The sequence below is a fragment of the Cydia pomonella genome, chromosome 16, assembly GCF_033807575.1.
Source record: "Cydia pomonella isolate Wapato2018A chromosome 16, ilCydPomo1, whole genome shotgun sequence".
Classification (NCBI taxonomy): Eukaryota; Metazoa; Arthropoda; class Insecta; order Lepidoptera; family Tortricidae; genus Cydia; species Cydia pomonella.
In genome coordinates, this window is record NC_084718.1 from 15,326,716 (window position 1) to 15,353,710 (window position 26,995).

The window sequence follows — 26,995 nt, forward strand, 5'->3', positions numbered from 1 at the left end:
TGTATTAAATTTATTGTTTGTAAGAAATAAAGCATTGTTCCCACAAGCGGATGTCTATTAATTATTGCAAAGTCTGGCATAACATGAATAAAACATAGTCTCGATTCGCAGAACATTGTCAACAAGACTCGTGAAATCACGTGCGCCCATAACTAATAACATATAACCTCTTTGCGAAATCATAATTCATTAAATAAGTACAAGGAAACGGAAGACAATCAAAATCGTGCATCCGCCATTTAAATATGACGCACAAATCAGCTGCCCGACACGTTTTTTATTGTTTGATGAAAGGCCTCTAATTTTTTATTCGGATTATACACTGTAACCCTAGACGCTAAATTAATATACAGGCAGCAATACTCTTCGCTTAGCACCTTTGCATACTAACTTCTATGCAGGGGGGTACCTTTTCTTTGCAGCTTACTGTACAGTAAGCAAACAGAAAATTGGAGGGGAGAAGCCACAGTAGCATATAATAAATATGTTTTCACCACAGCGGCTCGTAAAGGTTCTCTTTATTGTTCAAAAACTGATGAGAAAATTGCATTTTATCCACAAGAGTGGCAAAGTTGATACACATTTTGAGGTGGTAGGTACATCATGTTGGCTAGTGGAATTAACGTAAGTAAAGAATGATTTTGAATGATACATATCTAATCTAATAGCGTTAATTTGGATAAGATTTGAAACATTTTACAGCAAGTAGGTGTTTACCTCGCGTTGATTTAAAAAAAAATGTGTTTTACTCGCTGGAAAAGTTTGATTAACCCTCGGGCCTTGAAACCCTCGCACTTTTCGAACCACCCGCAACGCTTGTAGTTCATTTTTGGGATTTTTCACCAGCTCAAATATCAATTCTGCTAATAAATAGCACGAGGAGTTAAGCAACAACTTCGCCCCCTTGTAAAACAAATAACTATTTTCTAATCCCGACAGTCGGTACTTCCGCAATTTTACGCTTCATTTATAGCCAAACTTAAAGTTTAAGATAATACGTAATAGGTCGTGTTCTATCTGACAGTAATTTATGTAGAACACTCGAGCGCGAGAAAACCCACAGTTGGTGGCTAGTCTTCATGACACAGTGACGTTTAGAAGGCCAGCCAAAGAGCACTTTTTACCTACGCCGTTTTTTATACCAATCGGCAACAAACGCACATATTAATGTAGTTTTTTTGTCGACGCTTTACTGACTTAGCGTTAGTTTGGTCTAAAATGGTCGAGCTATCGTCTCTTCAAGAAAATTAATAGCAAGCTTAGGTATATATTACATAATGAATTTTTGTTTTAGGATATTGTGTTATTTGTGTTTAGTGGTTGTTATGTTATGTTCCAACGCTCTCGGTAAGTGTCTTTCTGATATTGTTTACATTTTCACAACATCCGGCTCATCACATATTTCAATCAATATCTTTAAATGTTCCTATTCCTATCTAACGAAACAACTTGGGCATAACTTGTTTACCTAATCTTATCAAATGTACTTGACATTCTTATTAAAAGAAACTCATCTTCTATATGCGAGTAGGTTTAAATAGTCCAGGACTGTCTCAATTCAAACATAGACTGTTTTTGTCTTAGGCTAGTACTAGCACGGATGAGAATAGTATATATATATTTTTTTTTTACTAACATATTTGGCTTGCCAAACATACATTACGAACTTTTAGCATATTACCAGTCTCTGATATAATTGAATAAAATAATATAAGGATCACACCAAAGATTACTTATGATCTTTAGTTTTCTTATACGAACCGTGGAGCAATATCTGTTTCAAAGATAAGCTTTACTTTCGCCGGACACTTTATGCTTCGAAAAACAGAGAATGATACTTGCACGATGTTTTCTTGCATCACCTCACCTCACCTCTTAGCAGCAATATTGCAGAAAATAACCGGCGAATTTTTCATGGGTGAAGAGGGTGAGGTATGGTAATCCCAACTGCCTATGAGGATCGAAGTTAGTGGAATATGATTTGAAACCTGCCTGCCCACACCCTAATAAGATTAAAAGAGAAAGAAGAACTTGCATACCTATTTGTTACGATCTGACTCCAGGAGTATACATCTCCAACTTGAACGAAGCCTGCTACCGCTGCCTCTGCCATGTGGCCGGCTGCAACACGTCGCATGCCTGCTCGGGGGGCTACTGCGGGCCCTTCTACATATCTAGAGTGTACTGGGTGGATGCTGGCAAGCCCACGCTGCCTGACGATGATCCCGTGAGGGAGCAAGGTAGGCTAAAAGTTTTTGATTTGATCTGACTCCAGAAGTGATCTCCAACCTGAACGAAGCCTGCTACCGCTGCCTCTGCCATGTGGCCGGCTGCAACACGTCGCATGCCTGCTCGGGGGGCTACTGCGGGCCCTTCTACATATCTAGAGTGTACTGGGTGGATGCTGGCAAGCCCACGCTGCCTGACGACGATCCCGTGAGGGAGCAAGGTAGGCTAAAAGTTTTTGATTTGATCTGAGTCCAGAAGTGATCTCCAACCTGAACGAAGCCTGCTACCGCTGCCTCTGCCATATGGCCGGCTGTAATACGTCGCATGCGTGCTCGGGGGGCTACTGCGGGCCCTTTTACATATCCAGAGTGTACTGGGTGCATGCTGGCAAGCCCACGCTGCCTGACGACGATCCCGTGAGAGAACACGGTAGGCTAAAATATTTTTAACTTGATCTGACTCTAAGAGTCATCTCGAACCTGAACGAGACCTGCTACCCTTGTATTTGCCATGTGGCCGACTGTAACACGCCGAACGCCTGTACGGAGGGTTACTGTGGGCCCTTCTACATTTCTAGAGTGTACTGGATGAATGCATGCTGGCTAGCCCACGCTGCCTGACGACGACCTGGTGAGGGAAAAAGGTAAACACTAATACTCCTGAGAGCCTAGCCAAAATGACAATCGAACATTGACAAACGCCAAACGAAAAGAAAAATATGTGGCAGACGCTACGAAAGGTCACGTGACAATGTCCATATATGATTTAAGATTTGATTGGCGTTTTCTATTGACGATTGTCATTTTGGCTAGACCCCAGGGCAGACTAAATTGTGCAAAAATATCATATGCAGAAATTAAGTTCACGGCAAATTTCTCAACGTTAAGGGTTAGGAACATAGTAAAGTTCGTGTCATCCAAGATGACGCGCAGATTTGAAAAATCTAGCCTTATGTGGAGAGGATCATGCGACCAAGACAGCTTACCAACTGGGAGACGTCCGGTTGGAAGGCCACGGTACCGATGGGTCGACGAGGTCCAGAAAGACCTGTGCGACATTCAAGTGGCTGAATGGCGTCGGATCGCACAGGATAGGAACGAATGGCGAACTCTAGTGTCGAAGGCCAAGATCCACTTCGGGACGCTGAGCCAGTGATCCGAGATCGAGTGAGTTAGTAATAGTATCCTTTAATAACAGGACAGTAAGAATCAAGGCACACATTTTCATGAATGACACGATCTATAAGCATATTAGATACCCAATATCTAGGAATATTACCTATATTTTGGCTTTCTTGCTTAAGTACCTACTGCCAAAGGGCCAAAGGGTCCACTTTACTTAAGTTAGCATCTCTCCTAAGGATTTATCCAAAGTTAAAAGCCTTATGTTGCTCTATAATAATTAATAATAAATTAAGGAAAGATTGAATCTAGTAAAGACATCCGGCAACCTTTGCGCAACCTCATTACGAATTTTTGGGGTACTTAGAAATGAATGATGTCATGTAAACGTACTCGTTTTTTGCAGCGTTTGAAGACTGCGCGCGGGATTACCACTGCTCTCTAAAGATAATTGAAGGCTACATGGCGAAGTTTGGAAAGGTAACTAACACAATCTAACTCATAATATACCTACACTAGATGCTTAGTTCTACTATCTATACGGCTACCACCAGTTTGACAGTAACATATTCGCTATAGTGAGCGTAACTTACTTTCCATTCTCGCTCGTGCTGGCATATTAGTGCAAGCGAGATATATAGAAAGTAAGTTACGCAGACGTTAGCGAATATGTCAGTTTGACACTGCGGCACTGGTAGGCAGTCGTGGTAAGGCTACTTATGTCCAGATTTAACTACCTATGTATCATATTCCGGTTCTGTTCGTATTGCGAAGCTTTTATGCTCATAATGCCTTTCTGGTTTCTGTTTTGTTAGTTTTCTTAATTTTGTTTTTGTTCTAATGTTGTTTGCTAGAATGTTCGGAGAAATACTTACAACCTTGATATAAATTAGTTAAGTCCATAATTAGGTGTGACTATAACTAACCGATAAGTAAATCGTCTACGAAATTGTTATCGAGGCTACTGTGGCCTAAAATTCTCCCTCAGACCCTCACCCATGAAAGGATTCAGATTTCCAAATTATGATATTAATATGAAAAATCGAATGGAGATCACATAGCACAAAATAATAAGTAGTGCTATATAGTAAAGGCCCTGGCGAGTGTTGCCTCTGCGTGCGTCCCATGACACGGGCAGGGGCAGCATCCATTCGGTGTACCCCTTACATTTCACTAAAGTGGCAAATATACGTGTTGGCTTCGGCTTTGTGCACGCCTCCCAAAGGTCCGGAACACCATTGTTCCGTGATGGGAAAGACATAGATGTAGGTAGTAGTAGTAGTAGTAGTGGTAAAGCAAATGCGACGCACAAAAATTAAAATCACGTTGGTATTCAAATCTGAGGGCACGGCAGTGCCCCCGCCAAAATGAGCCAAGCGAAGCGCAAGGGCACTACCTACCATTTATCGAAGCGCTTCGTCGTATTACGTACGTATTTACGTACACAATTCTCGAGATATGATGCCAACAGTGGCCAACGATATGATACCGTAAACTAGGGGATGAAAATTTGTATGACGGTTCCGCAAATTTGGATGCTAGAGGTCTGAAAATGGATAAAGGGACTCCTTGTTATAAATAATAAAATACATATTACAGGCTTTTTAATAAATCATCCCCCCTCCACGCAACAACCACCCCCCCCCCCTGATCACCCACCCACCCTTTAAGCTTGAGCTCTGATATTTTATTGACAGTGCGAGCCTTATGGTTTGGTCTTGGCAACATTTTACATACTTAAAAATGTTTTTGGTGGGATATGATTTGTCTATAGCAAGTGTAGCAACCAACCATTTCAACCAACTATCGGCTTAAATATCATGGTACCAACAAAATTAATTTCGTATCTTTAATTTCGATTTGAAAACTAAGTATACGTCTACGCGAAACTATGATCTGAATTCATATAATTTCCGTCTCAGGACTGCAACGGCGACGGCGTGACGAACTGCTTCGACTACATGATGATAAACCACCACGGCGGAGGCGCCTGCCACTATCCTCTGGACGCAGACCCGCTAGGACGACGCAGGCTGGCACTGTTCAACCAGTGCCGTTTTTAATATATCTAACCATGGGCGTAGGCAGGCATATGCAGGTATATGTAACTTTTGTTACACTCTGTATAAATGTCGGTCGTTTTAAGTAGAGAGACAACAGAATAGTTTAAATTAACTTTATTCTATAGTATATTTGTCTTACATCAGTCGAAATATTTATATTAAGCCTTATAAATAATCGTAATAAATTGTACCAATTAATTTTTGTTTCTTATTGTTTTAATATCTTTTCATCACACTTGCTCGAAAAAGATCTTATTTCATACAGGTGTACTGAAGGATAAAGGCCTATATTTTTCCCGCGGGAGTTATAAATTGTGAAAAAAGCTATAACTCCCTAGGGAGTTATACCTTTTTTTTATTATTTGTGACCTATTCATACAAACCAAGTAGCATAAATGAGTTTTTTTTTTAAATACTGACGTTTATAATTTAATATTTTTGTTTCGGTTTAAAATTATTTAATTTGATCGATTTAACAGCAGTTTAAAATATTTATACATAATTTTCAATCGTGGCTGAATGCCGAATAGGTCTGTGCCTTCGATGCCTAATCTGTCAAGAAACAAAATGGCGGACGAATTTTGATATGTCACTGTACATAGTTATTTAAGAATTGTTTCGCTTAAAATTTAGTTTTTTCTTCGCAAGTGTAAAATGAAAAACATTGTGTGTAACTCCGGGGGTAAAAATATTGCTAACTAATACCCTCCAGCCTGCGGCTGTCGGGAATAACCACCCTCGTATCCAAAATTTCACTTACCCCCCTCGTTGCACAATGTACTATTACCTATACACTTAATAATATCATGATTACCGTGTGTTATTTTATGATTTTTATGAAGCATGTTAACATTGTTAACGGATGAAAAAACGAGGAATGTTTTGGAATGTAGTTCTCCTAGAGATGTTATTATTTAATATCGTAGGTACGTTAGTAATTTTATTGCCCTACGAGCTATATATACCTACATGTTTATCACTTGTCATTCATACTATACTATATGAATTATATGTAAATAATTTATTTGTGCGATGAACTAGCGACAACGGCAACATTATATATTTACACTATTAACTGATTATCGGTTTAACATTTTTGCAGTGGGCCATAAGGCCTTATCTGATCATTTGGTTTACATTTTGCAGTGGGCTATAAGGCCTTATCTGATCATCGGTTTTACATTTTTGCAGTGGGCCATAAGGCCTTATTTGATCATCGGTTTGACATTTTTGCAGTGGGTCATAAAGCCTTATCCATAAACTCGCTACAAGCCTCAATAAGCTATTAATCGTTTGTCTTAATCTGTCATATCATGGATTATACAAATTGTCAGTTAGCAGTGCGGACGAAAATTATTTATAACTAATTAATGTAAGTCTTATGTACATTTTTTAAGCTTTATAAAAAAAATATTTTCGGTCTGCCATATTTTCGGAATCTGACTGCAGCGCAGTAGGACTCAGTTTTTGTAATTTCATAGACCCGCCAAATAACAATGTGGGGACGCCACTACGCCGATACTATTTGGTCAGCTTGAATGAACATTGTAATTTTGATGGCAACAGAAAAGCCGCAATTGTACCTAAAGAATACGGTAAAGAACTTAATGAGTTTTCCAATCCTTATTGAGAGTTCACGCGAATGTGACCAGAGGAGCCTGCGCCTGCCACTGTTCGTCTTCCAACTCTTCTTCATCAGACTCTTGAGGAAATCGCTCCTGAAAGAAACAAATAGTAAGATTATATTTCAATTACCCTCTAACTTAGTTCGCGTATAGTTCGTTAAATTTTCCCAAACCCCTAGTTTTTTGTTCGCAAAGTTATAAGAGAATTGAGTGAAATATGCGGAGATTGAGATAGAATTCGATACCTTTTTTGCAAAAGCTAAGGGGACGTCAACTATTCCCCTATAAGAATGCTAAGATAAATACACAAACTTTCACATGTATGGAATTAGTGGAATTATTATCTGTTTAAATGTTTAAACAGTTTACCTATAATATTATGTTTGTTACGTAAAATTTCATTACCCAGGGTGATGAGCGTTTGTCGTTGCGCTGTAAGGAGCTGCCTTGGTGGTTATTCTGCCATGCCTGAAATTTCACAAACAATTATTGGACTAAATTAGTTAGGCAGCTTACCTAGTTAGTATCTGGTAGTAAAATTTTAGGAGTTTTATAAAGGTAAGGTAATTGTGACAATCGACAATCGTAAACGTCAATATAATATGGGCACGTCACGGTGCTGTAAGCAGTTTTACCAAGGGCCAACGGGCAGAAGAAAAAAAATTTCACTTGAAACATCTTTGGCCTTTTTATGGAGGGTTGACCGATTTGGGCGCCGTACCCCAAATTTTTATTTCTCATCAAAAATTTTTTTTTCTTCTAACATTTCCTAATATATAAAGAACTCCTATCGACCGCTCTATATAATTATATATTATATGACTATCTATCGCTCCTGTATATCCGAGCGATAGAGAGACAGATATATACATTTCGATTTTCGCCGCATCAAAGGCATGAGCGGGAGCAAACGCGAACACGCGCGTTAACTTTATCATTATAATTCCCAGCTTCTTACTTAAATTCAAATTCAGAATACCTGATAGGCATCGTTAAAAGCGTGCGCAAGGGCAAGCGCGAGCGCGCGCGCATGCCGGCTGCGCGGGCACGTGAACACGTGCGCGACGTGCTCGCAGCCGCGCCCTTCCACCACCGCGAACACTCGAGCGTTGGCTGCATCTGCTGAACAGTACGAGATCCTGGGAAAAGTGGAGAATCGTCATTAGTCATGGTTTGATTAAAGGCTAACCCAAACTAAATGTTCTCAATATTATAGGAGCTCCAGACGTGGTGGAATTGGTGCATCCACAGTGCTTGGCACATTCGCTAAGGCAATTAGTGTAATTCGTAATTAACCATACTTTTCATCGGGTCTTCCGGCCCAGTGCCGCAGTGAGCGTGTTAGTCTGCCTTTCCACTGAGGCGGAGATGGGATTAGAGGAGACACGCGGGCATCAAGCAATAGCAAAATCCAGCGCAGCCCAAGAAGTGTGTGGTGTGTGTGTGGTGTGGATTATTTACATTAGAATTAGCTGAAAGCTCTCTAAATACGTAGAATAAAAAAAGTCGTTAGAAATATATTGTGTATACCATACATTATCTAAAAATAAATATCGACTCTATGTTCTACACTATCTGCCAAAGACGTCATATCTGTATCCTCCTCTTTGTCTGTCTCTCAGCCCAAGCAGCCGTGTAACAAGATTTTTTTTGTCGTCCCATTTATTAATTTGTGTATTTTATTATTCACAATTTACTACTTATAGGTACTATATTTTGTTAATTAATATAGTACGTTATTAATGTGAGATTAATACACGGTGCCCGTGAGCATTGCGAAAGATTTTAATAGTATATTCCTGATCATATTGAAAGACTAAAATGTCGTATAAACTTTTTCGGAATTCGCCTGATTTCAGAGTTACAGCCACTTACAAAAAAAAAAACGAGAAGTTTACTTAAGTTGACGCTCATTACAGAAGGTCTTGTTTGGACTCGTGTAACTTGTGAAATGTTTTAACTAGGGCTATCATTTTGATGTTAACTTTTAGCTGATATCCTGTTCTATCATATAACAAAAAAAAAAAAAGTATATTTTAGAAGACGATTTTGATCTTTCTTATTAATTATCGAGTAATTGTGGAAAATTCTTTATGACATTTATGCTTCAAATTTGTGCCTTAATTCATAAGCTATCGAATGATTATTATTTTTTAGATGTTCGATAGGTAAATGGGCAGATAATGGTACATTAACCAAGTGCAGTAATGTATGGCACCATAAAACTTTGAAAGGGTGCAGTTTTAAAATGGTTGAGAAAAAACATAGGTATGGGGGGGTTGATTTGTCGATAAAATTCATCGTACTATACGTGGTTAACGGCTCCACTATACGTGGACAAACACATTGTATACTTAGTTGGCATATTTCATTTATGAGAATCTGTAATCTCGGTAATCCACTCGCCTTCTTCCCTGTGCTCCTACTTCTTGGATATTTATAACAAAAGTGATTGATAATTTGTGTTGCGCAATTCCTTTCCTTGATAACACGATCATTAACCTCACAAAATTAACTCAGAATCTTTTTGCGTATGTCAATCAACTCAACTGTATTTTCTTGGGTAATAAATAATAGCAAGTGGACTTGAAGTCACAAACGGGGTCGATTCAGAGATATCGCCGGGTGTCTCTGGATGCGGGGGTAATTAAAAGTTTGTAATAAATCAAACACAGGCAGTAATGAACTGCTTATTTATCTCAGCTTGTAGTTGTCGTATATTATTGTTGCGTTATTGATGTGGATGGGCTATTTATTTACAAGTCAATATTTATCAAACGCACTAGAGGCAAATCTGCCTCTGCCATAATTTATAGGGTGAATATATAGGTCGTACTGAGAAACTTTAGATTTTGGTCCGATAGTAAAAGTTACTCAATATGACCTATATATTCAACCCGTAAATTATTGCAGGTGACTAAATAAACACCACGTTGGGAAAATATATCACAAAGACTCTATTTAACCATTTATTCAAGTACGGTTACCGCGAGTTTGACACTGACATATTCGTTTTAGTGTGTGCGTAACTTACTTTCGTATCAGTATTGCGTATGTAAAGCTAAGATTCTTCAAATATCATTGGACCCTTATGCCCTTAGGCTGGACTGACACTATCCTTGTGAAAAAAGTTTATAAGAATTAGTACCCTATTTGTAATGTATGTACCTGTAGATGGATATGCTTAGCACATTGTCATGAGTGTCGGCATCAGTGACCACGATGCCTTTTGAGCTAATGTCGAGACTCACTCGCTGCAACTTTTTGTTCAGAGCTGGAACAAAATTCAGATGATTAGATGCATAATTAAGGTTTTAATTGATGCTTAATTTATCCCATTGTGTAACGATGTGCCTATATGTTTTTTATGCAACCAACCTCGTTCTCCCTAGGATTTATTTCCTGACTTAGCGCTTTCTTTCGCGCCAATCAGGTTTACGATGAAATACTTGCCGTACCAGGCCCCGTAGCCGACGTGTCAATCGTTAACGCTCCGTAGCGTATCGTAGTCTCTCTTTATCACTCTTCCAAATGAGTGCGACAGTGACAGTAGCGTTTCTTCGCTACGAAGCGTTAACGATTGGCACGTTGGCTACGCGGGCTGTACTGTATGGCGCCGATCCCGTACCGAGAACTTAGGACAGCCTAAAGGTAAAACAAGCATACTCTTCCATGTCCACCGAGGCATCTTTGCCGGTTAACTTCCGAGCATCTGGCCACCAGCTCTCGCCATCGCATTCTGCTGATGCCCATCTTCCAGTTCTAATGACTTACTCCTGGCGGAGTGTACGGCGGAGCGGGCAGCGATGGCGGTAGTTGGCGTGGATGAGGCTCGCTCTATGGGCACCATGCCAGCGTACCGCACGTCCACCAACTCCACCGAGGCATCTTTTCCGGTTGACTCCCGTGCCTCGCGCCACCAACTCTCGCTCTCGCATTCTGCTAGTGCCCATTCTTCTAGATCTAAATATAACGGAACTTACTCTTGGCGGAGTGTAAGGCGGAGCGGACAGCGATGGCGGTAGCGGGCGCGGAGGCGGCGCGCTCGACGGGCACCATGCCAGCGTACCGCACGTCCACCGAGGCATCTTTGCCGGTTGACTCCCGTGCCTCGCGCCACCAACTCTCGCCCTCGCATTCTGCTAGCGCCCATTCTTCTAGTTCTGGAAAAATCAAGCAAAATTTATTTAAAATTAGCTCAATTTGTTTCGTATTTTCAACGAATCGTAAATGTTTTGTATACTTATAATCGGGGACATTATCTATTTTTGTCTAATAGGGGCCCTATTTGACTAGCTTTAATTTCCGTGGTAGAGATAGAAGGTAGATGGAAATTCGATAATAAAATCTTTGAATGATGTCATACACGAATGAAATAAGGGTCACGTTTTTGTCATTCAACATTGTGGATAACACATTCTGATAGTACTAAATTTAGTAGAGTCACTAATTGTAAACAGAAGATTGATAAACATTTATATTTAGACGCGACTATAATAGATGCACCGCATATGGAAGTCTCACTGAATGGACTAAAAACATTCATAAATAAAAGAGCAATTATTAGTTTAATAATCAAATTTTATCAAACATACCTACTTAACTTTGTGAAATATTTTAAGCTAAATACTTATTGAAGCTAAATTATGATTACCTTACCTAATGCATATCAAATCAAATTCCATAACCCGCGTGACTGAATTTAATCAGGTACTTAGGCTTGCCAAATTGCCCTTATTTTTGCTCTAGCCTAGCTAAGATTTTGCAATTACCTATGTCTAGGTTTCGACAAGCGTTCTCGGTTCCAAGTTTAGCTGCCTAGGTTGATGTGTCATGTTCTAAACATGGCGAACCGGACTGGGCGTGGTGGCCCTAGAAAACTTTAATAAGACAGATCTTTCTCCTGCTCGTCTAAGGGACATTTATGATCTTAGGGCACGCGGCGTCTGCTACTTTAATATAATTATACAACAGATATGCGTTATCAACCGCAAAGAAGAGACATTCAACTATTTACCATAACTATTTGCGCCTTAGGGCCACTTGCACCAATCCTGGGTTAGCCATTAACTTGGAGTTAACCGTTAACCCAGAGTTAAATTTCACTGGTAACTCCGGGTTTAACAGGTTAACCCTAGTTAGTTGCTAGCCCTGGAAGGTGCAAGGGGCTCTTAAATATATTCTCCAATGGTGTTACAGCTGTTAAATATAAGTAGATACATAAATATGGTGAGGTAAAATAGGAGTACTGTAGATTGATCTGAAATAACGTAATATTGATATTTTGTTCCATTTTTTATATAATGTTTATTTACATAATAGATATATACAGAGGTATTCATTACTGTAACTAAAATAGGCCCATGAGGCATTGTACCAAGGATGCTGGCGGCATTTCTTCGTTGTATTGCAATGCTTATCAGCATGCAATGCGCGAGGAAAATAGTTGATAATTATTATTAATTTACTACACTTGATATCAATACACTAATAAAACCCAACAGGAATACCCATTCTTCACCCAAATAAAAAAAAATGTGGCACTCACATAGGTCTCAAATATGCAAATGGCAATCCTGACGTAAGTTGACTTGTACTAAGAAACGTAGGTAAATATATCAGTGCGAAATAACCGACAATCAGATTACGAATAAATATTGCAAATAGTAATATTATAAGTTTATACCGTTTTATTTCAAACGACGATAAGCAATCAAGCCTTTTGCTAATCAGCTACATCCATCAGACATTCGTAATTAAGTTAATATCTCGTTAATAAAGTCGGTAGATGACCCACTTAAATAAATCACTGCTCTCCTCACTAATGTTCATTTCCCTTTTGCATATAAAACGGTCATTGTCACGTGCGTTATCTTTTACTTACAATACTTAATTTATACGTACATAATACTTACATACAGTGTGCTGTATGTTTTAATCACGCAATTGCTATTTTTTCTGTCAAGGAATCTTGTAATAGGCTCAAAGTAAGGACCGTAAAACCACCCATTTAACATGGTGTTTCCTTTAAAGTCCGATTGTTTCAAGGGTGTATTCCTGGGCTTCAATTAACTTTACAGTACATATGGCGCTACTTTCATTGAACCTTCCGTGCCTAATTGCCTATGTCGAAAGTTTAAAGGGCCATATGGACTGTAAAACGTTATATGATACACGTGCAAATGGGCAATTCGCAACTTGTGTCGATTTAAAACACTCCCTTCGGTCATGTTTTAATTTACCGCACTTATTATAGTAAATAACTATTCTCAAAGAAACCGCCGGTATGGTAATTAACTCCAATTTGGAGATAATCAATGATTTATTTTTTATCTGATAAGGCCTCTACGAGCGTGTACACTTGCCTTTGAGCCTGTTTAGTGTTTACATATTGATTACGTAGTGTTTAGTATGAGTTTATACATTTGCTAACTAAATGCAAGTACTATCTCGGATGATCAATATTCGAAAAGTCATTGATATTGTCATAGTTTTCAATTGTTTGGTGGATTTAAATAGAATAACGCTTTAAAGCCTGTCAAACAACTTTGTCAGTATGAAAAGGCGCGAAATTCAAATTTTCTATGAGACAATAACCCACATTTTTTAAATCTGCCGCTTTTTCTACTGACGGAAGTGGCTTGACAGACTATAATAATTTTTATAAAAAAAAAACTATTCCATTAAAGTTTATTAAACGTTTCGCCTTTAAATGTACTTAGGCATACCCCGATGCAATGATTACTGTATAATTTTAAATTAACTAAATTTAATATCTAATGTCATATTCGGTTTTTTGTTTCATTTATGTTACGACGACGTGTATAACAGTTGCAATTTTTTTTGGTTCCGTAGCCAAAGGGTCAAACGGGACCCTATTACTGAGACTTCGCTGTCCATCCGTCCTTCCGTCCGTCCGTCCGTCCGTCTGTCACCAGGCTGTATCTCATGAACCGTGATAGCTAGACAGTTGAAATTTTCACAGATGATGTATTTCTGTTGCCGCTATAACAACAAATACTAAAAACAATATAAAATAAATATTTAAGGGGGGCTCCCACACAACAAACATATTTTTTTTGCCGTTTTTATAAATAATGGTACGGAACCCTTCGTGCGCGAGTCCGACTCGCACTTGCCCGGTTTTTATAATAGTTTTCGGCAATCTTGTAATAAAACGGCTTATACCTAACAGTAATACACAAGCATATAAAGCGGACGTAGACTGCTATTATTGATAATTTCAAACGCGATTTTCCAAGCATTTAACTAGATATTACGTCGATCTAGTTTCGCAAACAGGAGTGGTCATGTAAATCAAGTAAATGATCCCACGACCAGAAATTACGGCGCATTATTTTAATGAAAATCATAGGTTAACGTTAAAGCTTAATGGTAAGTTTAAGCTAAAATCTGCTGACATTTTCCTGGTGTCAGAAACTGCTAATCAGCTGCACAAATCAGCACCAATTATCAGCGTACCACCTGTCTGGTGTGACGTGTCGTAAGTTGAGTGCCGCAATGAAATTTTTCGGAAACTTATCATATTAATGTACGGGGATCGAAATGGTCTGTTTCCATAATGAAGGTTTCCTTAATTTTTCTATTAAATTTTCTTGGAATTTCCGAGGTTTCCAACTTTTTTAAAACTTGTACATGTCGCACAATTAATCGCACAATATACGGGTTTAGGCACTTTGGGCCCATACTAAAAGTTGCTGAGTATGACCTATAAATTTACCTCACAAAATAAAAATGCCCTGTATTCCGCATTATATAATTAGAGTCGGCCCATACTAACTCTGCAAAGATTTTACTAAGAGAAGATTTTTTGCAATACCTCAAAAACGGCTAGCCCGGAAAATACATATTTATTGAGCTTTTGTTTCACGATTGTTTTCATATTTTTGGACCCATGGTTCAAAAGTGAGAGGGGGGGGACATTTTTTTTCTTTCGGAGCTATTATTTCCGAAAATAATAACTTTATCAAAATTTGGTTTCTGAAGACCCATATTCGTTTAATTTGACCTATCCAACAATACCCCACATTATGAGGCCAAAACAAAAAAAAATTATAAAAATAAAATCATTTTATATGGGAGGTACCCAAAAGAAATTATTTTTGTACTTTTTATTTTACCGTTCTGTCGTCATGCAGTTTATACGTCCAGTAGGACCCTAACATTGGTCCTTTAGGATTCTCACCGTCTTAATTCGCGAAAATAACGGTCAACCGACTTCAAAAATCTCGGGGCGCTTCAGACGTGGTCTTCAGCTGTAGAAGATACCTGGTGAAGACTCTTCATTATCATCGCCACATCGGGTACTCCGCCTAGCAACCGCGCACGCCAGAGAAAAAGAAGCTATTCGGAAATTTGCATTGCAACGGACTTTGGACCCATCGAAAGTGCGAGTCATCTTGAGAACAAAGGAAGTTAACATCTTCGATCACGATTCATTTGTGGACGTTTATAGACATACGTGAGTTCGTTCCATATTTTTCCCTTATAAACCCCTTCCTTTTCCATAAAAATTAAATTTAAATTATTAAAATTGCTAGCAATTTCAGTTAGCGCTTTCGTATTTCATCATAAGTGTAGTTGGCAATTGAGTTATAATTTTATTTTGCTATTATTTCTTGCGTTTATAAGCTTTACTTTGCTAAATTGCAATTACAAGTCAAATAGCACACATCATAACGGGAATTTGTTTACGCAGTTCGCTCGCTTCTTATCGCCGGCTGGCAACTAGCTCAGTTCGGTCACTTGCATTGACTTTTTCCTTAATTAGCATTGCAATAAGGTTGCTTACGCAATTTTTTAACTTCATACGCATAAATAGTTATTAAAACTGGGTCATTAGAGCAACAAATTATTGCTTATTCGGTTACCATGTCGGCCGCAGAGACACTTAAGCAGCTAATTAGGAAGCGTAGTTGTGTAAAGGGCAAAATTACTATTTTTAGCAATTATTTAGAGGAATTTGGTACTATAACAAAGCCTAGCACAGTACAACTTTTAGATTTAGAAAGCAGATTTAATAAATTCGATGCCTTATACGCCGCCTTCGACAAATTACAGGACGAGATTGAGATGCTTTCGGAAACCGCGGATTCAGAACGCGAAGATTTCGAAACAAAGTACCACGAGCTAGTGGCGGGGGCGCGCAACCTGCTCGGCGCGCGTCCGCTGCACTCCGCGACCTTGGACGCTGCGCGTGAGGAATCCGTGGCGAGTTTCGTCGATGCTCATCAGGCAGGTGGTCATAAATCTAATTGTGTTAGGTTGCCAAAAATAGATTTACCTACTTTTCAAGGTCACTATCAGCACTGGCTTGAGTTTAGGGATACATTTATCTCATTGATACATTCCAGAGAAGATATGGATAATATTAATAAGTTACATTATCTTCGCGCGTCTTTAAAAGGTAGTGCCCTACTTGTCATAGATAACTTAGATTTTAAATCTGAGAATTACACTTCTGCTTGGAAATTATTGTGCAGTAGGTACGATAATAAAAGGTTGCTTGTAAATAATCACGTCAAGGAACTTTTTAACGCTGAGCGAATCAGCAATGAATCTTGTGCATCAATTAGACGTCTTATAGATGTTACTAACAAAAACCTGCGTGCACTTTCTACATTAGATGAACCCACTCAACATTGGGACACATTAATTATTCATATGATGACAGAAAAATTGGACAGTGTGACGCATAGGGCATGGGAGGAGCATAGAAATACTCTCACTGATCCTCCATCTTTAGAGGTATTTATTACTTTCCTTAGCAACAGAGCAGACTTGCTGGAGACTTTGCAAGAAAGTAAAGGTAACAGTTGTAAAACTGAAAATAAAAATAGTACCAACCTATGTATAGCTACAACTAACAATAATAATTCATTCAACAATAAAAATACAAACAAAACATTCAACAAACAGCATAAAAAAATATTTACATGTCCCGTTTGCAATCAAACTCATTTTCTCTTTAACTGTGAAACATTCAGAGCCCTTCCTATAGAGAGTCGTATTCAAAAGGCTAAAGAATCAAAGGTCTGTCTTAATTGTTTACGGCCCGGGCACTTAGAAAAAAGTTGCAACCTTGTGCCATGTAAATATTGTAAAAAAAGGCATAACACGCTTTTACATTTGCATGAGCCCGTAGCTCATTCTGAGCCTACGGCTTCCCCTGTTTGTAACTTCGCCGAGTCAAGCCATGATGTACCGCAATGTACTACTGCGCCGCATGCTTTGCTGTCCACAGCGATCGTGAAGGTGCGCGACGGCGCGGGCAACGTGCATACGGCCCGGCTGCTTCTGGACAACGGAAGTTCCTGCCACTTCGTAACAGAATCACTCTGCGGTAAGCTGGGTTTGTCGCGACGTAGTATGGGCTCCACGTTGACAGGTGTCAATAAGAAAAAATCACAGCTTACACAGTCTTGCAGCCTTACTATAATGTCGTGTTATGAGGATTACAGCTTTACTGTGAACTGTTACATATTACAGCAGATCACAGAAGCAATTCCGACTTCTTACTTTAATATAGACCATATTTCTCTTCCAAAAGGAATCGTTTTGGCTGACCCTTCTTTTAATGTACCGTCAGCAATAGACATTTTAGTTGGGGCCGATGTATTTTGGTCCGTCTTAGGTCACAATTCTATTGAATTAAGTAAAAACTTACCGAAGTTGTTTGAAACGAAGCTGGGTTGGTTGGTGGTTAGGGATCTTGCCCATCGTAAATCACCGTCTTCTGCTCCAGTTTGTAATTTTGCGCATGCGGAGCCTAACCCAGATTTAACTCGTTTTTGGGAGTTAGACACGGTCGCAGCCAAGCACTCTTTGTCACCAGAGGAACGCGCCTGTGAAGAAAATTTCTATCGCACTACAACTCGCAGCGAGGATGGCCGGTTTATCGTCACGATGCCGCTAAAGGAAGATCCTGCTGTCTTAGGCGACTCGTTTCAAAGGGCAAAGTGCCGTTTCCTGTCTTTAGAGCGTAAGTTTACTCGAGAGCCGATTTTTAAGGAAAGATATATCGACTTCATGCGGGAATACGAGCGTTTAGGTCATATGACTGAAAACAAAGAGTCTTCAGCTGGCTGTCTTCAATCCAAGGTCAATTATTACCTGCCACATCATGGTGTGCTTCGCGAATCGAGCCAAACAACAAAGCTGCGTCCTGTTTTTGATGCTTCAGCACCTTCAAGCACTGGCGTGTCTCTTAACCAGATTCAAATGGTCGGACCAACTGTCCAGGAAGACCTTTATTCCATTTTGCTGCGTTTCCGGCAGCACAAGTACATCGTAACTGGTGACGTCGAGAAAATGTATAGGGCGATTGACCTTACACCTTCTCAACGCTCTCTTCAGCAAATAATTTGGCGATATGATTCCTCAGAGCCTTTAAAAACCTACACTCTTAATACCGTCAGCTTTGGACAAGCTTCGGCACCGTACCTAGCAACTAAGTGTTTGGTTTCATTGGCATCTAGTGCCATCGATAGCGACGTCAAACAATCTATTCAGCGGGATTTTTATGTCGATGATTTTTTGAGCGGCTCGTCGACTATTAAAGACACAATTAGGCTGTGCAAGGGTGTCATATCTACTTTAAAATCAGCGCAGTTCAATTTAAGAAAATTTCAATCGAATAATAAGTACATACTTGAACAAATTTCGCCTAGTTCAGAGCCAAATAATATTCTGGACATTTCAAGCACTGATAACAATAGTTCTTCAAAGACTTTAGGTTTAAACTGGATTTGTGACTCTGATATGATGTCATTTGCTATTAGCATTCAACATAATGAAAAAGTCACAAAACGTCATATTTTATCAGTCATCAGCCAAATATTCGATCCATTAGGCCTAGTTAACCCTTGCATTGTCGAGGCAAAAATTGTGATGCAGAGGCTTTGGATTGAAAAGTGCTCTTGGGATCAAGAGGTCTCGCAGGAAATCAAGGAAATGTGGTTATCATTTGTTAACACTTTGCCTCTTCTTAACTATGTAATGGTACCTCGCTGGGTGATTGCTGATAACTCAGTGAGCCATGAAATTCACGTCTTTTCAGACGCTTCAGAGCGTGCATATGGTGCGTGTCTATACATTCGTTCGATTGATACGTCAGGTCAGGTACAAGTGCATCTTTTGACATCTAAAAGTAAAATAGTCCCAATTAAGCCAACCACCATACCTAGGCTTGAATTGTGTGGGGCTTTGATGGCTGCAAGGTTGTGTAAAAAAGTGGTAAGCTCATTGACTCTGCAATTTAGTGAATGTAGATTCTGGTGTGACTCGACCATTGTACTGGGGTGGTTAAATACACCACCAAATAATTTGAAAAGCTTTGTTCGCAATAGGGTCCACGAGATCCAAGAGAGCAGTGGAGGTCACACGTGGAGCTACGTACCGTCGAAGGACAATCCGGCGGATCTTGTTTCTCGTGGGGTGAAGGCTGACCAAATCAGCGGTTCATCCTTGTGGTGGTCAGGTCCGACATTTCTGTCGGAACCAGAATCTCATTGGCCAAAAATGCCCAACACACACGTGAAGCACGATCTACCTGAGTTGATTACATGTTCTCTGGCGCTTGTTGATGATCGTAGTACTGATTGCATTTCTAAATTAATCGAAAACAAATCAAGATTTATTAACTTACAAAACGTAACCGCGTACTTGCTAAGATTTATACATAACTGTAAAAATCAGAACAATAAATTAACTGGTCATCTTTCAGTTCAAGAACTTCAAAATTCGTTAAATTTAATAACCCAAAAAGCACAACAGGAAATGTTCCCTGACGAATATGCTGTTCTAAAAGCCGGCAAGGCACTACCTAACAAAAATCGTTTGATTTCATTAACGCCTTTCTTAGATACAAATAGTATCATGCGAGTTGGTGGCAGGCTTGATAATTCTCCTTATTGTTATAACACAAAGCATCCAATTATTTTATGTAGCAAACACCATTTAACAAAAATCATTTTTCGACATTTTCATATTAAATGTTTACATGCCCCATCTCGACTTCTTCTAGGAACTATAAAACAAACTTATTGGCCATTAGGTGGCACAAATCTTGCGAAAAACACCGTAAACAAATGTGTACGTTGTTTTCGCTTCAAACATGACACAGTTCAACCCATCATGGGGCAGTTACCTGCGACACGAACTGAATTAGAGTTCCCTTTTTTACATTGTTGCGTCGATTACGCAGGGCCAGTGTTGATAGCAGATAGGAAAGGTAGAGGATGCAAGCTTATAAAATCTTTCTTGGCAATCTTCATTTGCAACTCGACCAAAGCCTGTCACATCGAGCTCGTCACGGCTCTCTCTAGTGAGGCGTACATTGCTGCTTTAAAGCGTTTTGTCTCTCGTCGTGGGTTACCATTGTCCATTACAAGTGACAATGGGACTAATTTTGTTGGCGCTTGTAATGAACTGGCACAACTCCTTATGGAGTCAGATCTTGAAGGTAAGGTAGCGCAGGAAGGCATCGAATTTAAATTTGTACCTGCTTACACTCCTCACTTCAACGGTTTGGCAGAAGCAGCCGTTCGCTCCACAAAGCATCATCTTAAGCGACTGCTACAAACTACTCACTTCACTTATGAGGAAATGGCGACTTGCCTGACAGAAATAGAAGCAGCGTTAAACAGTCGTCCTCTCACCCCATTTTCCACTGATCCCTCCGATTTTTCGGCTTTAACTCCTTCTCACTTTTTAATTGGCCGTTCACTTACGTCTATACCTCAGCCACAAGTGTCTGATGTGAACATCAATCGTCTGGAACGATATAGGCGAATCCAGGTCATACGGCAGCATTTCTGGTCCCGGTTCTCGGTTGAATACGTCGGCCTGCTGCAGCAAAAACTGAAGTGGCAATCTTCGAACAAGGAGCTGAAAGTCGGATCGCTGGTTTTAATAAAAGACCGGGCTCTTCCACCCCTAGTGTGGTCTTTAGGGCGAGTAGCTCAACTGTACCCAGGCAACGACGGAGTCAGTAGGGTTGCGGAAATAAAGACGAGGAGAGGAACCATTCGGAGGGCCTTTAATAACATCTGTCCCCTTCCAGATTTTTGAAGTCTTCCTCCACATACTTCAACCCGGGCAGCATGTTAAGTACTGGACATACGCACGGGAGGAGACGCGCGGGCGGCGGACAGAGCGCGACGTCATCGCGGCAAGCCGCAAGCGCCGCGCGGCACACACTGGGCTTCACATACTCCACCGGCAACGGACGAATACCGTAATAGTTTTTTTTTATAATTGTTTGGCCGGGATTCTTTGTAATTAAGGCGGAATAAACCAGCCTATTTTAATACAGTCCGCATTTTCATTTATACGTCCAGTAGGACCCTAACAATTATTGTAAGTATTCATGCCAATTTGCAGTTTTCTAGCACTAACGATCACGGTGCAAAGCCGCGGGTGGATAGACGGACATGGCGAAGCTAATAACGGTTTCTTTTCTATGTCTAGGAAATCCTAAAAATTAAAAAGCTACCACTGAGGACAGGTGAGGACGGACTTAATATTATAATGATAACGCTCCATTTTCAAATAGTACTTATGACACGATGTACCACAAACGTACGTCAGTGGTCAATGGTTAAGATTATTCTGTTATCGAGTTAAGTGCGTACTTATTAATTGCGATTTACAATTAGAATTACAGTTCAAGTGTTATCAAATCGCAGCGTTAATGTATTAACGTAAGCTGTATTACCTACAGTCTGCAAAGGAGGGCCGAGGAATTATATTATACGATTTATAGGAGAGAGGGAGTTACTTACTCCCTGCGCACACACAAATGAGATATAGCATTATTAACCTACATTGAAGTTATATAGTCGTTAGATTTGTAGCTGGCCCCTAACGGCTTATCCTTTGTCTATTGTTAACTAAAACCGCGCGTGCCACTGCCTGCAAAAAAAAGGGCCGGTCACTTTAACCGGTTATTTAATTACAACTCCAATGGTAATTGAAATAAGATTCAAAATGAACAAATGGAAAAATAAATTGCAATTTCCTGTGTGGTCCCTATATGGTTACTGAGTGCCGGCCAGTCGAACGCTACCGAACCAGTCTAAAATGTGTCCTCGATATGCGGAACAAAGGCGCGTAATCCGAGAGCGCACCTACACTGGTTTCTTGAACGTTGGACTAGCCCGCCAATTAGAATTATATGATCAAGGCACGCATGGTCTTAAAAAACTCAGACTACACCAAAAAATAATATAATAATCCAATATAATAATGGTTTCAGGATGTTGCTGGGGCTGCCCCGTTTCTGCACAGATGACTACCATGCCATAATACGAAAGAGGATTGCCTCGTTGCTCTGCAGAGTGCGGGCCAGCTCCAACCCCATCCTGGCTACGGTAGCGGGCCGAAACGACTCACCTGTTGTGCGACATTTTGAGGGTATCATGACCGCTACCAGGTGATTGTTTGTTTTTGTTGCTGTACTGTTCGCTTTTCTTTTTGTATTTGTTCTACTAACACTTAGTTTTAAACCTTAAATATTACTAACCATTATGGACCATTGTTATCTTTTGAAATAAATAAATTGAAATTGAAATGAAAAAGAACATTCAATACCAATGTTCTTACTTAAGTAATTTTCTACGTATTGAACTTGTAGATATACTTAGTTGTAGTTGGTTGTACTTATAATACTGGACTGTATAGCTAGGTGGTTTTACGAGGTTAGGTTAGGTTAGCCGTACTTGCCGTGGCCCTATACGGGATGGGAATGGGACCCTAAAATTATTCATACTCATGCAGACGCCAAGCACCAGCCCAAACAAATATAAATAGAAAGACGTAATAAGATAATAAAATACGAGTGAAACAAGTGTTTATCTCTTGTTAATTAGCTTATGTTAAAGTATTATCTCGGCGATCGTCTGAGAAACTGCGCCTAATATTGCTCTCTGACCCGCGCTCAATATTCATCTTTGGCCTAGATATACACTGATATGCCTGAAATAGACGCTGATATGCGAATATTGGACCAAGGTCCTTTACCGACGTAAGTAAATAATGCATTATTCATTTTTCATCACACTTGCTCGAAAAAAATCTTATTTCCAACAGGCGCACTGAAGGACAAAGGCCTATATTGTTCCCGCGGGGGTTATGGATTGTGAAAAAAAAAGCTACAAGGGTGTTACAACTTTTTTTTAAATTACCTATGTCAGTGATTCGTACACACCAAGTGGCGTAAATGAGTTTTACTTTAAAAATTGCTGCCGTTAATAATTTAATATTAATATGTTTGTTTATATTTAAAAACATTTAATTTGATTAATTTAATAGCCGTTTAAAATATTTTTGCATAATTTCTAATCGTGGCTGAATGCCGAATAGGTCTGTGCCTTCGATACCTAACCTGTCAACAAATTAAAACATGGCGGACGAATGTTTGATATGTCACCGTATTTAAGAATCATTCCACTTAAAAATTAGTTTTTTCTCCCCAAGTGTGATGAAAAACATTCTGTGTGACTCATGGGGGTAAGAATATTGCAAACTCGGGTCTTTAATTCCCACCCTCGGTTCCAAAATTACACTTACCCCCCTCGTTGCACAATGTACTATAGAAGCACCATGTGAAGATAGCCCGTTTTTCTTCTGCAACTCTATTTGTTTTAGAGCAAATGATATAAAATTGGAATCATAATATTTTGAATATTGTATGTTTATGTTATGATCAGATAGGTTATGTTATTGTTTTGGTTGATTTACGATTATGTTTCTACATTATCTTTAATTTAGATTCGATTTATAAACTTTGCGTTTACATCTTGGTTTGTTCCTTGCGTATAAAGTAAAAAATATTGTCTCACATTTCATTTTAGCAGCAAAGTTATGAAGCTTTGAAACTCTCGCAACGTTCAAGATTCCTCTTTTTAAACAAACTAGGTAAACTATGCTATGAGAAGTATGCAACCAAATCAGTAAGCAAATTATAATAAAAATGCATAACAGTATGAATATAGGTTTGTAGGAATATTGAGAACGTATTATATTGGTACCCAAAACTTAAGAACATACATACATTTGTAAAAAAAAATGTCTAGAATTATGGTATTTATGGTGCAAATTACAACATGGCGGACGAGTGGAGCCAATTACTACGTTGGAGTCGACGATCTGTAAGATCCCACCTTAGCTTCCTTTATAGGTACTTTACTTTCGTAAAAGGAAGGGTTTTTTTTGTTTTTATTCATCTTCTTGCATCATTGCATACATCTACCTACGAATAAAACAAAGAAACAATACGTCCTATTTTAACTTGCCGCATAATAAGTACCTATATTTATGCATATCAACTTTACCCTATAATGGGTTTATTATTAGCTTCATTGTCGTTAATTAATAAACATTTTCATCATTGTCAACGTTGAGCATAACAACAGCTCAGGACCTATAAATATACTAGGAAAAAAACTGGCGAAGTGCAACTTGGGGTCAATGTCCAATTATTGCCTATTTCCTTAAATAACTTCGAATTTAATACCTCAAAATTACAAAAAAAAAAAAAAACCCCCTTCACTTAGTATTCACACCTCTTCGACAGATCGACCTAGCCGCAAACTACTTAAGCAAAACTACTAAACTAAGACTATGGGTACTAGGCGACATTATTATACATACGCATATAATAAGTATATATTTACATAATCAATTCACCTCTTCTACACACAATAACTGTATGGTATTGGTATATATGTATAGCCAAAAGAATTAATTGTAATAGAGAGGTAAAGTCTACGAAAAAAACGTGCCCCTTAATTTGACATCCTAATAAACAGATAGCACTGTACTGCGCCATATGTTTTAAGGATCCCTTTGTTTGACATAATTATTGAAAGTCATAATGTAATGATTGTCAGATTATCAATTGTCATAATCCTGAAACCGTTAACCTCTCAGGATTTTCGTAAGGTTATCCTATAGATAGGTTAGGTTTGTTTTATGACAATCCTGAAAAGATACGCGTTTCTGAGAAAAAACAAATTATGACTAACGAAAATGCGGATGAACAACACATTATGACTTAAAACTTTATGGGAAACAATAGAGACCCGTTTTAAGGTTAATGAATTGTCAAACGTCAATTCAGTGACCGTATAAAATATGGCGCAGTTCGATTTTAACTACACGCCGCTTTCTTACGTCTTAGTTTGTTCCATTAATTTTTTGCAACAAAATGCCACCGTTAAGTTGGAATGTCGCCCCGCAAGAGCTTGGCAAACAATCTCTTTTATGTAGTCTAATCAATAATGTATCACCTTCGTAGAACGGATGTGAGAGACCGCGGTCACCAAAACGAATGAAAATTAAACCACTATTTGTTGTACAAGAGGAGCAAAGTTTTTGTTTATTCACCGCTTGTGCTAATATTACTACTCGTACTCGTACCCGAGCAAGCAAAAAATTCCAAAATTGAACCGGTTTCGCATAACTCCCAAAATTCGCATAATTTATTGGCTTCCTTTTTAATAAATAAAAAATTTAAGCGCAAAATTATACTTACATCTAGAAACAAGTAGGTAGGTACCGTAAAATGGAGTGAGTAGGGACAATACTGACATTCAATCCTAGACAAAACCTTATTTTTACATGTGGCAAACTGATTTTTATACATAATAAGTGTTCCGGTCGTTTAAATTTTAGTTTTTGTACGATATTGTGTAGTTCCATTTCATAATTTTAAAGATAAATACGAAATAGTAGGCAATCCCAGGTCACCCCGTGGTAGGGGTGTGGAGGGATTTCCTACTAAAGTGAGTTTTGAATATTGTTGAACATTATAATAGCTTGATTTATTAGTAGAATATATAATGTACGTAGCAGTAGCCTGTAAAAACCAACTCACCCCTCTGTCATCCCTATCCTCATCCCATTCATAATCCAACTGTCCTCTTAATCCCTACTCACCCCATTTTACGGTACTAAATTCTAAATTAAAATTTAACCCCTTGAGTGCCACGGACTAGTCGTGCTGATTAGTCGTGTGGTGAACACGGATATCTGTTTCTGAGTTATGGCTATTTTCTAGGGATATCTATCTAATGTTACATACATTGTAGTTAAGTACCTAAAACAATCTTTATTGAGCATTAATAGGTGGTTGTTTTGTAAGATATACTAACAATATTTTTATACGTGCATGCGCCCTTCATTATGAATTGTCTTGAAAAAAAGTGACTGGTAAATAACGCACTATGGTCCGGTATGATAAGGAATGGATATGGACTTTACCATACAAATCCCATACCGCCTTTTTTCTCAAAAGCTTTTTTGTGCAAGTTTGGGAATTCATTATGTAGCAACCAAAATTTCAACACCAAACAATTCCATTCCTAAGCTTCATAGTTCGAACTTGGATGACTGTTATTAAATGCGTTTACACTTTCTAAAACATTCCCATAAACTTCGCTTTAGTTTACCTTCTTACAAATACAATTAAAGAAAGCGCCAAGCGACATTGATTCTGCGAACAATCTACTTCACTACATCGATCACATACACTGGTATACTATTTAATTTACAATGTTGCCTTGGCACCTTCCATTAGAGAAGATGTTCTTAAGAAGCGAGCATTGGATGGATTATAAAATCAAGTTGCGATCAGAAACCGCCTGGATTAGTTTTTCTAACCACCATGTACGGCAGGCAGCGAGATCTCCTAATTCCTAAGTAATTAGAGAGAAACCTGCACCCGGAGATAGCTGGCTGTATAAGCATAGGGCCGTGGTCCATAACGGGGACGTTTAATGAAGACATAAAAAATGTTGCGTTTAATGTGAGAATGGGTTAAAATGGGTGAAGGACGGAATGGGTGAATATTCTATAACAAGATAAGTAATCGGCATAAATCATAACAACAAATTAGGTTTGCCTTTGAAGCGTAAAAGCTCCGAACTGTTCGTGC

At 39.0% G+C, this 26,995-nt stretch overlaps 3 protein-coding genes across 3 annotated transcripts in view; 2 read left to right on the forward strand and 1 right to left on the reverse strand.

The window, feature by feature from the left end:
* On the forward strand, positions 1 to 5,617 carry LOC133526346 (lysozyme 1-like). The gene is made up of 4 exons (XM_061862914.1): positions 1 to 1,347; positions 2,064 to 2,240; positions 3,757 to 3,830; positions 5,273 to 5,617. Exons 1-4 carry the CDS (start codon positions 1,278 to 1,280, stop codon positions 5,411 to 5,413), a joined length of 462 nt encoding a protein of 153 aa, XP_061718898.1. The 5' UTR covers positions 1 to 1,277; the 3' UTR covers positions 5,414 to 5,617.
* The window catches only part of LOC133526345 (low density lipoprotein receptor adapter protein 1-like), a 25,335-nt gene continuing 3,852 nt past the window's right edge, over positions 5,513 to 26,995 (reverse strand). The window contains exons 2-6 of the mRNA XM_061862913.1: positions 11,022 to 11,201; positions 10,207 to 10,312; positions 8,018 to 8,177; positions 7,444 to 7,506; positions 5,513 to 7,131 (exon numbers count right to left, since the gene is read on the reverse strand). Of these exons, the coding sequence (XP_061718897.1) occupies positions 7,048 to 7,131; positions 7,444 to 7,506; positions 8,018 to 8,177; positions 10,207 to 10,312; positions 11,022 to 11,201 (593 nt within the window). The 3' untranslated portion in view covers positions 5,513 to 7,047. The remainder of the gene's footprint in view (positions 7,132 to 7,443; positions 7,507 to 8,017; positions 8,178 to 10,206; positions 10,313 to 11,021; positions 11,202 to 26,995) is intronic.
* Positions 15,204 to 21,372, forward strand: LOC133526280 (uncharacterized). The gene is made up of 2 exons (XM_061862831.1): positions 15,204 to 15,520; positions 16,120 to 21,372. Exon 2 carries the CDS (start codon positions 16,132 to 16,134, stop codon positions 21,127 to 21,129), a length of 4,998 nt encoding a protein of 1,665 aa, XP_061718815.1. The 5' UTR covers positions 15,204 to 15,520; positions 16,120 to 16,131; the 3' UTR covers positions 21,130 to 21,372.